General features: G+C 38.4%; 1 protein-coding gene across 1 annotated transcript in view; it reads right to left on the minus strand.

Annotated features, from left to right (window-relative positions):
- EML6 (EMAP like 6) overlaps positions 1-16028 on the minus strand; it is a 540560-nt gene that overhangs the window by 73916 nt on the left and 450616 nt on the right. The window contains exons 36-38 of the mRNA XM_053712691.1: positions 9943-10151; positions 1645-1802; positions 1378-1492 (exon numbers count right to left, since the gene is read on the minus strand). Of these exons, the coding sequence (XP_053568666.1) occupies positions 1378-1492; positions 1645-1802; positions 9943-10151 (482 nt within the window). The remainder of the gene's footprint in view (positions 1-1377; positions 1493-1644; positions 1803-9942; positions 10152-16028) is intronic.

Genomic DNA, 16028 nt, shown 5'->3' on the forward strand with positions numbered 1-16028 from the left:
ATAGAAATACAGTACATTGGAAAATTGCATGCTCTATCTGAAGAAACAAGTTAGCATGTGAAATAGGACAGAACATTATACATAGTCTATGTAATTGTAGACTATAGGCAATTTGGTAATGCAATCTGATATAAAACGCAACTGGCTAGAAATAATAATTGGAAGGCTTATGGCTAACAACTCAAGTGAGGCAACTCTACAGTTCGCTTTCTATGGGTTTAAAGTCTGTGTGCTCTAATTTGTCTGTCAAGTGCAGCTAATCAGGGCTTCACTGGGAGACTTATGGCGTCTTCTTTAAACTGATATGCTTGCACAGATAGTTGTTATGTCACTGGACACAAACTAACAGAAGGATTGGTACATTTATGTGGCCTATACCTAGTGGATGTAACTTAAGCACTGGCAGAAAGATACATTTAAAGTGTAGACTGGGAACTACCAGTCCATGTCCATTTGGGAATTTAAAAAATATTAGATTTAAAGGGATTTAAAGGGAAACCCAACTTTTCAGGATCCAGATACAGCAAACAATTTCAAACAAATTTCCAATTTAATACCAAGAGGTATTTATGTGCAGTCACCAATCAGCACCTAGCTCTTAGTAGTTGTGGCTTGTGTGCCTACATAGATATGCTCCTTCAACAAAGTATACAAAGAGAACAAACTAATTTTACCATAGTAAAGTTGTTTAAAAGTATATACTCTATCTAAATCACAAAAGTTTAAATTTAGCTTTACTGTTCCTTTAATAAAAAGTATAATACACTTAGGGCTAGATTACAAGTTGAGCACAAAATATCGCTTCTGCGGAATCGATATTTACGCTCAACTCAGTTATACCAGTTCACGCAAATGTGCGCTGGTATTACAAGTGAGGTACAATGCATTGCACGGAAGCATTGCACTCCATAGGCTCTAATGTCTGATGGCATGAGAACTAGCGCAGCGAAGAGTGTAAGCTGCACAGCGATGGGCAGCAAATTTAAATATATATGTATATAAATATATACCTATATCTGTATGTGTTAATATGTGTATATACACATTTTAACACATAAATAGATATGTATATAAGCATATACATAAATATTTATTAGGAACAACCCACCAACAAATAGGTGAATTTGCCCGTTTGCGGACACGTGATAAATTAGCACTCCTTAGTTATAAAAACATACCTTCGAAATTTCCCTAGGTGTTTATCATACTGGGAAATATATGAAAGCAATCCTAAATGCATAATGAAGATGTAGGGGGATATTTATCAATGTGCAAGCGGACATGTTGAATAGTGCTGTGAATATTTTAATTTGTGCATAAATTATAAAATTACAAAAAATAAAAACGTCTCTGTCAAATGTTAATCTATATCCGTACCTTGCCTCTGCAGACTGAGCGCACACAATCCAAAGTCTGGCCTGTTTCCAACTGAAATGCCCGGCAACGCTTCATCTCCTGGTCCCATAATTTAACAGCACCACCTTCTTTTGTCCTAAAATGTGAAATAATAATGCTCTTAAACAGATTTATTGTGAGTGAACAATGTACAGGCAATACAGTATAAAATAATACATTTTAGATTTAAATTTAATTTAAAAAAATTGTTTTATTGCGTTATGCTAAATACCATTACTTTGTACTTACGGCCTCTCCTTTCCACCAGTTACAATCAAACCATCTCGTAGTGTTGTGTACATTGTAAACACTGGTCCCGTATGAGCTTTTGCCACTAATCTGATAAGGAAGTGATCTTTCCAAACATACACATCTCCATTTATGGCACCAGTAAAAGTGAGGCTATTCTGAAATAAAATAATATGAGTATTACTATTCTAGCATGAAATATAATTCAATAATCCCAATATATTGTATTGCAATTTAAACCTTAAATCTTAGGGAAATAAACCCCATTTTTTAGTCTGGTCCAGCAAAGCTGCATTTGTAATTAAATGTGCATATTGGGAAATAAGGATTCATTTAGGTAATGTTTTATTTTCTCCTACTATATCATTTTGATCCTTATTCTTTTATCTCTTTAAATTAATTTTTAAATTACTTTTCTCTTATTTTCAGTTGTGGCAGCACATGGATATTCTTTTTGTTAATGAATTATACCCGTATAACTGAATTGTGTCAAATTAGCCTCTACTATAAATGACCTCATATCCCAATAGAATTCCTTTTCCTTGATATTCTTTTTTTTTAAAAAGGGTTCAACAACTGATGAAAACAAGATTGTATTATTAACATAAGAAGATAGATCAATAAATGAATCCCACCAACAATCAAAATCACTGCAATGGCAAACATTTTTTGCAGGTTCTTACACATTGAAAGTTTTCACCATCAATGCTTAGTTCACATAACTTCTGGTGCTACTTCTCCTACACAAATTGTGCAAAGCCTTTACAAGGTTTACCCTTAATGGCAGGCAAGGTTTGTTTCCAGTCCCTTGGTACTACCTTAAAGACAGATTACTTAGCACAATGTCTGACCATTGACAATATCTGCCTATTATACCAGTCTGTAAGAGCAAGCTGATTCTTCTGGCATATGGCACCAGGCTTCCTGGAATTCTACCAACCACTCATGAATGTTTTCTGGAGCTGCTGTCACATGATGCCTAATTACATAAAGAGGCCACATTTGCAGTATTCAAGGTGGGTAGAAACAACTGGGGCATGTTATCTGATTCACAAATACTTTTAAATTCATTAGGGTGTTCATCTCTTCTTCAGCTCTCTTGTTTTAATGCATTCACCTTTGGAAATCCCCTCTTTTCCAGCCAGGCTTTATGAATGAGAAAGTAATTTGCTATTTGTCTTGTGTTTCACTAGTACCAACAACAATTACATTAATAGTAACAACATGGCATTTTTAAACCCTTGTAGAGGATCCATGGTGGGTGGGTCGGGGGTCTTAGAGTAGATGTAATTTTAGATGGGGGCCTAGTGTTGGTGACGTCATGGTAAATTTGTCTAGAGTGCTAATTAGCATTTACCATTATAAGTATGAGAAGTGCAAATACACAAAACAACAAATTGTAACAGCAAATTGAGCTATACTAATTGCACATGTCTATCTGCAAAGTACACATTCCCAATCAGTAACCATCAACTTGTAATCTAGGCCCATGTCTTTAATTCACTGTTTTCATGTAACTACTGGGTTAATTACATGCTATATACCTTAAAGGGGCATGAAACCCATTTTTAGACAACTTTCTAATTTACTTCTATTATCTAATTTGCTTTATTCTCTTGGTATTCTTTGTTGAAGAAACAGCAATGCATATGGGTGAGCCTATAACATGAGGCATATGTGTGCAGCTACCGATCAGAAGCTCCTGGTCATGTTTAGGTATTATTTTCAACAAAGGATACCAAAATAACAAAACAAATTAGATAATAGAAGCAAATTGGAAAGTTGTTTAAAATTGAATTATAAAAGAAAAAAACAAAATTAATGCTTACCAGATAAATTCCTTTCCTTCCTGACAGGTAGAGTCCACGACTTCATTCATAACTGTTGGGAATATCAACACCTGACCACCAGGAGGAGGCAAAGACACCCAGCCAACGGCTATAAATACCCCTCCCACTTCCCCATCCCCCAGTCATTTGGCAAAGGGAACGAGGAAAATCAGGAGAAGCATTAGGGTGTAGAGGTACCAGAAGAAAAATTCAATAAGGAAGCCACTTTAAAAAACAATTACTGGCGGGGTCGTGGACTCTCCCTGCCAGGAAGAAAAGGAATTTATTTGGTAAGCATACATTTTGTTTTCCTTCCAAAGGCAGGGAGAGTCCAGGACTTTATTCATAACTGTTGGGAACCAATACCCAAGCTCCAGAGGACACTGATGAATAAACAGGAGGGACAAAAGAAAAGGAGGCTGACCCTAAACTGAGGGCACCACAGCCTGTAACACCTTTCTCCCAAAAGCTGCTTCAGCAGAAGCAAAGACATCAAATTTGTAGAAAAAGTATGTAAGGAGGACCATGTAGCCGCCTTACAAATCTAAGCCCTAGTAGAGGCTTCATACTTAAATGCCCAGGAGGAAGCAACAGCCCTAGTAGAATATGCTGTAATCCTCTCAGGAGTCTGCTATCCCGCTGTTTCATAAGCTAAGCGGATGACACTCCTCCAACCAAAAGGACAAAGAAGTAGCAGTAGCCTTCTGGCCCTTGCGCTTGCCAGTGTAAAGAATAAATAAGGACGAGGACTGCCTGAAGTACTTAGTAGCTTGAAAGTAAAATGTTAAAGCACGAACCACATCCAGATTATGAAGTAACCTTTCCTTAGGGGAGGAAGGTTTAGGACAAAAAGATGGAACGACTATTTCCTGATTAATGTTACGATCTGAGAAAAACCTAACTTTGTAAGTAAAATCGTCTTATCAGCATGAAACACAAGATAAGGGGAGTCACATTGTAGAGCAGAAATGTCAGAAACTCTGCGTGCCGAAGCAATAGCTAATAAAAACAGAACCTTCCAAGACAAAAGCTTGAGGTCAACAGAATGCATGGGCTCAAACGGAGCCTGTTGTAAAACTCTAAGAACAAGGTTGAGGCTCCAAGGAGGAGCAACATTTCTGAACACTGGTCTGATTCGAACCAGGGCCTTAATAAAGGACTGAACGTCCGGGAGATTAGCCATTCTCCTATGTATTAAAACAGATAGGGCCGATATCTGAGCCTTCAGGGAACTAGCGGATAAACCCTTATCCAATCCCTCCTGAATGAAGGATAAGAGAACAGAAACCATCCCCCCCCCCCAAGGAACTCCACGTTCCTCACACCAATGAAGATAGGTCCGCCAAACCTTATGGTAAACACGCCTTGTGACAGGCTTTTGAGTTTGTATTAAGGTATCTATGACCTTATCTGAAAAACCTCTCTTGGCTAAAACTAGACGTTCAAGAGCCACGCAGTCAAGCATAGAGAAGTCTAGGTTCTAATGAAGAAAAGGACCCTGCATTAGAAGATCCTTCCAGAAAGGTAACCTCCAGTTAGGGAAAGAAGACATCCTTACTAGATCTGCAAACCATGTCCTTCGAGGCCATGAAGGAGCTATTAGGATCACTCTGGCCCGCTCCTGTTTGATGTGGGCTACTACACACGACAATAGAGCCAATGGAGAAAAAAGATATATGAGTCTGAACCTCCAGGGAACTGTTAACGTGTCTACCAACTCTGCTTAAGGATCTCTCAATCTCCACCCATACCTGGGTAGTTTGGCATTGAGACTAGATGCCATGAGATCTATTTCCGGGTACCCCCATCTGAGGGTGTAATTAATAACCACAAGGGTTATCTCTGAAAACACCTCGGGGTTGAGAGACCACTCTCCCGGTTGAAAGGATTCTCTGCTGAGAAAATTGGCTTTCCAGTTCTCCACCCCTGGAATGTGAATCACTGAAAGACAACAGTTGTGGGTCTCCGCCGACTGAAGGATTTGGGGCACCTTGTTCATCGCTAATGAACTTCTTGTGCCTCCCTGATGGTTGATGTACGCAACCGAGGTTATATTGTCCGATTGAAATCTGATATACTGGGCGTAACTGAGCTGGGGCCAAGCCATCAGAGCATTGAGAATCGCCCGCAGATATAGAATATTTATTGGGAGAGAGGACTTTTCTCAGGACCAAGTACCCTGGGTCATCCTGGAACCCCAGACTGCTCCCCAGCCTGAAAGGTTGTCATCCATAGTCACAATCTCCCAGGACGGTCTCAAGAAGCATGTTCCTTGAGAGAGAGATTCTCTTGTCAGGTTGTCTTATACAATCTGCAGAGACAGGTTTAAGTGATTTCCGTTTCATTGTCTGAGCATGCATACCGGGACTATGACCCCTAGGGAGGACAAATCCCGAACGCAATCTAGAAAGGCAGCTCTCTTCTCTGGCCTTGAAGACAGTCTGGACAGTATAAATATTCCTCTGGGAGGACATGATTTGAATCCTATCCTGTATCCTTGGGACACTACGTCTAACACCCAAGGATCCTGAACATCCTGTTTCAGACCTCAGAGAAAAGAGCCAATCTGCCCCCTACCTTATCCGATCCCGGATCGGGGGCCGCCCCTTCATGCCGATTTACTCTCGGTGGGCTTCTTGGCCTGTTTGGATTTGTGCCAAGATTGAGGAGGCTTCCAGGCACCCTTAGATTGTTCGGGCTTGGAGGCCTACTGGGTCTGCTGAGACTTGTCAGATCGAAAGGAACGAAAATTAGCTGGCGAGCGACCCTTGGGTCTCGCCTTCTTATCTTGTGGGAGAAAGGAACCCTTTCCTCCAGTAATAGTAGAAATTATAGCATCCAATCCAGGTCCAAATAGTACCTTTCCTTTGAAGGGTAATGAAAAAAGTCTGGATTTGGAAACAATTTCAGCATACCAGGATTTTAACCACAGGGCTCTCCAAGCTAGCACCGCAAAACCTGAGGACTTCGCATTCAGGTAAACAATCTGCGTATTAGCATCACAGATAAAAGAATTGGCTATTCTAAGAGCCTTGATCCTGTCTTGAATATCCTCTAAAGGTGACTCAACTTCAATTAATTCCGATAAGAAGTCACACCAGTAAGAGGCTGTGCCCGCTACAGAGGCCACCGCAGCTGCCGGTTGAAAAAGGAAACCCATATGTTGGAACATTCTCCTTAAAGTGATGGTAAATTAAACAACTTTATATTTTGCCAGTCGATGTGTAATTTAAAAATAATATTAGTTTAACTGATGAAAAAAATTAAATTTAAAACATACTTTGGTAACTTTTATATAATTGCTACCTTGCTGCTGCAGGCTCCGGCAGCCCTGACTTTTTTTTTTTTTTTTAAAGTTTTCACCGTTGTCCAATCCAAATTGTGCTATGCTTCAATGTAAAAAAAAACAATGCGCAAAAGATCCAGTTTTTTTTTTTACATTAAACATGCCAAAACGCCAGGTTTTTAATTGGTCAATGGCAAAAACGTCACGGGGTGGGGGTGGGGGGGGGGGGGGGTGGAAAGTGTCTTGGTGTCGGGGCTGCCGGAGCATGCAGTATCAAGGTAGCAGTTATATAAAAGTTACTAAAGTATGTTTTAAATTTAAAAAATTTCAGCAATTAAACTAATATTATTTTTAAACTTCACATCGAATGGCAAAATATAAAGGTGTTGAATTTACCATCACTTTAAGTAACTTTCCAACTTCTTATCCATCGGGTCCCTAAAGGAAGAGCTATCTTCCAACGGAATGGTAGTGCGCTTAGCGTGAGTAGAAATTGCTCTGTCCACCTTGGGAAAGGAACTCCACAGTTCCAAGGGAGAGTCAGGGACTAGGAACAACTTTTTAAAAGTAGACGAGGGAGATAAAGGAGATCCGATCGTCTCCCATTCACTGGAAATAATACTCGCCATGCGAACTGGAACTTCTTCATATACCCTATCAAGTTTAGGGATCTTGGGTTCTTCTATAAGCTTAGCTTCTGGAACTTCCAAAGTGGCTAAAACTTCCTTCAAAAGTAACTGGAGATGTTCAATAGTAAATCTGAACCTAGACTCCTCAGAACCAGGAGCCTTAACCTCTGAAGTCTCTGCATCTGATATTTCACCTTCTGATGCTACAGACGTTAGGTCATCCTCAGAAATATGAGATAGGTTAGACAACTCTGACTGAATGGAAGAAATGTCCCCCAAATCTGCAGGACTATGCTTTACCTTTCTTTTGCGTTTCCCAGAAATAGGTAAGGCATTTAGGGCCGCCGTTACAGCAGATTGCAATTGTGATGAAAAAACTTCAGGAAAAAAGTTACCCCCAGTAGGAGGTAAAGGCTGGCTGCAAGGGACTGCTTGTGAGATAGGATTAAATCCTGGTTGAGGGGATAGGAAAGGCATCCTCTGGAGAACAGACTCCCGAGAGGCAAAAGGTTTAGAGTGTGTTAATTTATCAGAATAAATAGCATTCTTAGATTCCTTCCTGGCTTTTAAAACAACCCAAAACAGATGGAACAGAACTGGGCAGAAGGACATACTATGGCCTCCTCACAATAAAGGCAATTATTAGTGATATTATTTATTCAACTGAAGAATCCTCAGAAGGGTTAACATAAGAGTCCTTCATAACTTATAGGATGGTGATTCCACAACCGCTGTGCTAAATAATGACCGTAATCAGAAAAAACATAGAAAATAAAAGGCACCTCTACCCTGTCGTAGGCTGGGTTGCTTACCTCTCCCTGTAGACACAGGCTAGATATTCTCAGTCTGACTGGACTCTCCCAGATGCGATCGGAATTTCAGATGCGCCACAGCTCCTTGCAAGTATCAGCAAGAGGAAGATAAGCCGGTCAAATGAGGCATGATGTAACTCTGCCCCCACTGCCGGCTAAGCGCGCAAGTAATTTATTGTGCAGATTTTATAAAAAACGTCATGCCCCAGTCTGCAATCTGTCTAAGAAGGGCCCCAGAGCCGCCCTCAACCCTCACAAGTACTCTGCAAAGGAGTTAAGTCCCCACGTGCTAGTTATCCTCAGATCCCTCAGGGGAAGTAGTTAAAAACCCACACTGTGAGCTCTCATATGACATCCCTATGAGAACAACCTATTCCCATAATAAATAAAGGGACTTACCCCCAGGAATCATGCTGGGGGTGTCTTTGCCTCCTCCTGATGGTCAGGTGTTGATATTCCCAACAGTTATGAATAGTCATGGACTCTCCCTGCCTTTTATGTCCCTTTTATTCATTGTTAGTCCAACAACATGACTTTAATGAGGAAGCAAAACTGGTTTATATATGGCTACAGTGTTTACTGAACCAAGCTACATATAAAGAATATTTATACAGAAAGAAGTATGTGGGTGTAGATTACATTGCAAAAGTTAAAGGCTTTTATATCTAACGTTCACTACTAATACTGCTCTCAAAATATAATTGACGTAACACTGAGCTCTAGGGTCCTACTTCATTCTGTATAAATTATCTTTATATTTTGTCTGGTTCACAAGCAACTTTAATACATCATGGATGTTTGATGTCCATTTTTATTTTATAAATATTCTAAAAATTATTGCCCTTCCCAAATAACATTCTAAATGACTTTACTAAATGGTCCACTGTAAAATAATGTAGTCATGTTTAATTTGTCAATGAATGATGGTTTATATTATGAACCTGAGAGAACAGTTTTATTTTCTACTTCCCCTTAATGGAGGACAGGAATTCTGCAGGGTTTGTATGAGAACTTAAAAAGACCTATGCTTAGATTCAGTATGGTCTAATACCAACAAGATTAGAGACTCTGTTTAAGGCAAACCTTAAATTTGATTAAAATTACAGGATTTACCTATGTTTATATTTAAAGGGATAATAAATCCACATTTTTTCTTTAATGATTCAGATAGAGTATGCAATTTTAAGCAACTTTCTAATTTACGCCTATTATAATTTTTTTCTTCGTTCTCTTGTTATCTTTATTTAAAACGCAGAAATGTAAAGCTTAGGAGCCAAATGTAGCCACCAATAAGCAAGCCCTATACATAGTGCTGAATCTAAAATGAGCTGGCTCCTAAGCTTTACATTCCTGCTTTTTAAATAAAGATAGCAAGAGAACGAAGAAAAATTGATAATAGGAGTAAATAAGAAAGTTGCTTAAAATAGCATGCTCTATCTAAATCAATAAAAAAAAAATTGGATTTAGTATCCCTTTAAGCACACACTTTTAACATGCCTCAATCAAAGGCCATATACAATGTTCCAACTGAGTAATTATATATAGAGTTAATATGCAAGTGCAACACATGCATCTTTGTTGTTTCCTTCAAGATACTTCAAAGGCTTAGGTAATACATTTTTTTCTATTTTCAAGCATTGCAATATCTGACATAAACATATATATATATATATATAAAAACATACACACATACCACTATATTTATATAAATATGAAATGTAACAGAGTTGCTTCAGACTTACAGCACCAAAGGCAACAGAAAGCATGGTTTGCATTTTGGCATTGTCTACAGATCCAACAATTCCTTTTTTGTAAAGCAGAGCACTTCCTGCCAATGTCCAGAACTTTATGTGCTTTACTCCAACAGATACAAATTGTGTGTCAGAATCTGGACGGAATTCAGCAACAAATATTCTTTCCATGTGGCCTCCTTTACTGGCAACTTTGGCACCTGTTGTAGAAAGAATGATAATGTATGAACTGATGGCAAAAATGCTATTAATCCTCTTTGTGTGGATTGGAATAGGTGTTCTACTGTGTCCAAGTGTTAAAGGGACAGTCTAGTCAAAATTAAAATTTCATGATTCAGATAGGGCATGCAATTTTAAACAACTTTCTAATTTACTTTTATCATGGTATTCTTTGTTGAAAGCTAAACCTAGTTACTTAGGTAGGCTCATATACTATTTTCTAAGCCCTTGAAGGCCGCATCTTATCTCAGTGCATTTTGACAGTTTTTCTCAGTGCTAGTTCATGTGTGTCATATAGATAACATTGTGCTAACTCCTGTGGAGTTATTTATGAGTTAGCACTGATTGGCTAAAATGCAAGTCTGTCAAAAGAATTGATATAAGGGGCAGTCTGCAGAGGCTTAGATACAAGGTAACCACAGAGGTAAAAAGTGTAATTGGAAGTTAGGCCATGATGTGTTAAATCAGAAAATGATCAGATTTATCATGGTATTGCACAATCCAATTTATCTAGTTTAAAATAAAATAATTCCTTAAATACTTAATATATTAAACTTATAGGATACGGATCAGAAACTTCCAGTATATAATGTCTCTGCAAAGAAATTTGAGCCATTAATGGAGCATAATTATATAATGACATCATGGAAATAGAGGAACAAAGACTCTAATATTCTTGACTGGACAAGATGCTAAAATTAAATTGCCAGTGACCTACATCAGGAAGATGTTAATTGTATCTATCTGTATCTGATATTCTAATATGTCTGGCTTTAGTACAAGGAATTATATTAGTAGTCTGTCTTTTATATAGGTATATTTTCTAATGAATGTCTTGTGCGTGAAACAGTCTAGGAAGTTGTGCTGTGTGTGCTGTGCTAGAGCTGAAAGACACTGTCTGCAACCACTGTATTCTTAACAAAAATACATCAAACAAAATTATGTGCCATCATGTTACCTTATAAAAAGTGTGGTTACACTAAAAACAATATCAAAATGTATTCTACCTGCAAATGTATTATTGTGCTCATAAATTAGCAGTGGTAAACAGATGTCCATGATCGTTTACATTTCTCCTTAATTAGAATAAACCGGACCAAAGCTAGTTGAGGCCAGGCTGTTAAGGCATTGTAAATTGCTCTCAACTCTATGTTTATGGGAAGAGAAGACTCCTCTCAAGTCCAACCCCAAACTGCTCCCTAGCCTGAAAGGCTGGCGTCAGTGGTCACAATCACCCAGGATGGTCTCAGGAAGCATGTACCCTGAGACAGATGGTCCTGCAAAATCCACAAAGATAGAGAGTCTCTTGTTAGGTGATCCAGAGCTATCCTCTGCGATAGGTCCGAGTGGTCTCCGTTCCATTGTCTGAGCATACATAACTGTAGGGGTCTCAGATGGAACCGAGCAAAAACATAATTTATGTAAGAACTTACCTGATAAATTCATTTCTTTCATATTAGCAAGAGTCCATGAGCTAGTGACGTATGGGATATACATTCCTACCAGGAGGGGCAAAGTTTCCCAAACCTCAAAATGCCTACAAATACACCCCTCACCACACCCACAAATCAGTTTAACGAATAGCCAAGAAGTGGGGTGACAAGAAAAAAGTGCGAAAGCATATAAAATAAGGAATTGGAATAATTGTGCTTTATACAAAAAAATCATAACCATCACAAAAAAAGGGCGGGCCTCATGGACTCTTGCTAATATGAAAGAAATGAATTTATCAGGTAAGTTCTTACATAAATTATGTTTTCTTTCATGTAATTAGCAAGAGTCCATGAGCTAGTGACGTATGGGATAATGACTACCCAAGATGTGGATCTTTCCACGCAAGAGTCACTAGAGAGGGAGGGATAAAATAAAGACAACCAATTCCTGCTGAAAATAATCCACACCCAAAATAAAGTTTAATGAAAAACATAAACAGAAGATTCAAACTGAAACCGCTGCCTGAAGTACTTTTCTACCAAAAACTGCTTCAGAAGAAGAAAATACATCAAAATGGTAGAATTTAGTAAAAGTATGCAAAGAGGACCAAGTTGCTGCTTTGCAAATCTGATCAACCGAAGCTTCATTCTTAAACGCCCAGGAAGTAGAAACTGACCTAGTAGAATGAGCTGTAATCCTTTGAGGCGGAGTTTTACCCGACTCGACATAGGCATGATGAATTAAAGATTTCAACCAAGATGCCAAAGAAACGGCAGAAGCTTTCTGGCCTTTTCTAGAACCGGAAAATATAACAAATAGACTAGAAGTCTTTCGGAAAGACTTAGTAGCTTCAACATAATATTTCTTTCATGTAATTAGCAAGAGTCCATGAGCTAGTGACGTATGGGATATACATTCCTACCAGGAGGGGCAAAGTTTCCCAAACCTTAAAATGCCTATAAATACACCCCTCACCACACCCACAATTCAGTTTTTACAAACTTTGCCTCCTATGGAGGTGGTGAAGTAAGTTTGTGCTAGATTCTACGTTGATATGCGCTTTGCAGCAAGTTGGGGCCCGGTTTTCCTCTCAGCGTGCAGTGAATGTCAGAGGGATGTGAGGAGAGTATTGCCTATTTGAATTCAATGATCTCCTTCTACGGGGTCTATTTCATAGGTTCTCTGTTATCGGTCGTGGAGATTCATCTCTTACCTCCCTTTTCAGATCGACGATATACTCTTATATATATACCATTACCTCTGCTGATTTTCGTTTCAGTACTGGTTTGGCTTTCTACAAACATGTAGATGAGTGTCCTGGGGTAAGTAAGTCTTATTTTCTGTGACACTCTAAAGCTATAGTTGGGCACTTTTTTTATAAAGTTCTAAATATATGTATTCAAACATTTATTTGCCTTGACTCAGGATGTTCAACATTCCTTTTTTTCAGACAGTAAGTTTCATATTTGGGATAATGCATTTGAATCAATCATTTTTTCTTACCTTAAAAAATTTGACTTTTTCCCTGTGGGCTGTTAGGCTCGCGGGGGCTGAAAATGCTTCATTTTATTGCATCATTCTTGGCGCGGACTTTTTTGGCGCAAAAAATCTTTTCTGTTTCCGGCGTCATACGTGTCGCCGGAAGTTGCGTCATTTTTTTGACGTTCTTTTGCGCCAAAAATGTCGGCGTTCCGGATGTGGCGTCATTTTTGGCGCCAAAATCATTTAGGCGCCAAATAATGTGGGCGTCTTATTTGGCGCTAAAAAAATATGGGCGTCGCTTTTGTCTCCACATTATTTAAGTCTCATTATTTATTGCTTCTGGTTGCTAGAAGCTTGTTCACTGGCATTTTTTTCCCATTCCTGAAACTGTCATTTAAGGAATTTGATCAATTTTGCTTTATATGTTGTTTTTTCTATTACATATTGCAAGATGTTCCACGTTGCAACTGAGTCAGAAGATACTTCAGGAAAATCACTGCCCGGTGCTGGAGCTACCAAGCTAAGTGTATCTGCTATAAATTTTTGGTATCTGTTTCTCCAGCTGTTGTTTGTATTGCATGTCATGACAAACTTATTAATGCAGATAAAATTTCCTTTAGTACTGTTACATTACCTGTTGCTGTTCCGTCAACATCTAATACTCAGAGTGTTCCTGATAAACATAAGAGATTTTATTTTTTAAATCCATTAAGAAGGCTATGTCTGTTATTTCTCCTTCTAGTTTACATAAAAGTCTTTTAAAACTTCTCTTTTTTCAGATGAATTTTTAAATGAACATCATCATTCTGATACTGATAATGGTTCTTCTGGTTCAGAGGTTTCTGTCTCAGAGGTTGATGCTGATAAATCTTTGTATTTGTTCAAGATGGAATTTATTCGTTCTTTATTTAAAGAAGTATTAATTGCTTTAGAAATAGAGGATTCTGGTCCTCTTGATACTAAATCTAAACGTTTAAATAAGGTTTTAAATCTCCTGTAGTTATTCCAGAAGTGTTTAATCTCCCTGATGCTATTTCTGAAGTAATTTCCAGGGAATGGAATAATTTGGGTAATTCTTTTACTCCTTCTAAACGTTTAAGCAATTATATCCTGTGCCATCTGACAGATTAGAGTTTTTTGGGACAAAATCCCTAAGGTTATGGGGCTGTCTCTACTCCTGCTAAATGTACTACTATTCCTACGGCAGATAGTACTTCATTTAAGGATCCTTTAGATAGGAAAATTGAATCCTTTCTAAGAAAAGCTTACTTATGTTCAGGTAATCTTCTTAGACCTGCTATATTTTTAGCGGATGTTGCTGCAGCTTCAACTTTTTGGTTAGAAGCTTTAGCGCAACAAGTAACAGATCATAATTTTATAGCATTATTATTATTCTATAACATGCTAATAATTTTATTGGTGATACCATCTTTTGATATCATTAGAGTTGATGTCAGGTATATGTCTCTAGCTATTTTAGCTAGAAAAGCTTTATGGATTAAACTTGGAATGCTGATATGTCTTCTAAGTCAACTTTGCTTTCCCTTTCTTTCCAGGGTTATAAATTATTATCTCAACTGTTTCTGGAAGGAAGGGAACTTTTTTTACCAAAGGATAAAAAATCTAAGGTAAATTTAGGTCTAATAATCATTTTCGTTCTTTTCCTCACAACAAGGAACAAAAGCCTGATCCTTCATCCTCAGGAGCGGTATCAGTTTGGAAACTATTTCCAGTTTGGAATATATCCAAGCCTTATAGAAACCTATAGCCAGCTCCTAAGTACCCATGAAGGTGCGGCCCTTATTCCAGCTCAGCTGGTATGGGGCAGATTACGTTTTCTTCAAAGAAATTTGGATCAATTCCGTTCTCAATCTCTGGTTTCAGAACATTGTTTCAGAAAGGTACAGAATTGGCTTCAAGTTAAGGCCTCCTGCTAAGAGATTTTTTTCTTTCCCGTGTCCCAGTTAACACAGCAAAGGCTCAGCATTTCTGAAATGTTTTTCAGATATAGAGTTGGCTGGAGTAATTATGCCAGTTCCAGTTCTGGAACAGGGGCTGGGGTTTTATTTTATCTATTCATTGTACCAAAGAAGGTCAATTCCTTCAGACCAGTTCCGGATCTATCAATATTGAATCGTTATGTAAGGATACCAACATTCAAGATGGTTACTGTAGGACTATCCTGCCTTTTGTTTATCAAGGGCATTATATGTCTACAATAGATTTACATGATGTGTATCTGCATATTCCGATTCATCCAGATCACTTTTAGTGTCTGAGATTCTCTTTTTAGACAAGCATTACCAGTTTTGTGGCTCTACCGTTTGGCCTAGCCTCAGTTCCAAGAATTTTTTTCAAAGGTTCTTGGTGCCCTTCTTTCTGTAATCAGAGAACAGGGTTTTGGTATTTCCTTATTTGGACGATATCTTGGTACTTGCTCAGTCTTCTCATTTTCGAAGAATCTCATACGAATCGACTTGTGTTGTTTCTTCAAGTTCATGGTTGGAGGATCAATTTACCAATCAGTTCATTGATTCCTCAGACAAGGGTAACCTTTTTAGGTTTCTAGATAGATTCAGTATCTATGACTCTGTCCTTGTCAGACAAGAGAAGTTTAACATTGATATCAGCTTGTCAAAACCTTCAGTCACAATCATTCCCTTTGGTAGCCTTATGCATGGAAATTTTAGGTCTTAGGACTGCCGCATCAGATGCGATCTCCTTTGCTCGTTTTCACATGCGACCTCTTCAGCTCTGTATGCTGAACCAATGGGGCAGGGATTATTCAAAGATATCTCAATTAAAATCTTTAAACCGATTATACGACACTCTCTGACATGGTGGACAGATCACCATCGTTTAGTTCAGGGGGCTTCTTTGTTCTTCCGACCTGGACTATAATCTCAACAGATGCAAGTCTTACAGGTTGGGGAGCTGTGTGG

The sequence above is a fragment of the Bombina bombina genome, chromosome 4 (assembly GCF_027579735.1).
Source record: "Bombina bombina isolate aBomBom1 chromosome 4, aBomBom1.pri, whole genome shotgun sequence".
NCBI lineage: Eukaryota > Metazoa > Chordata > Amphibia > Anura > Bombinatoridae > Bombina > Bombina bombina.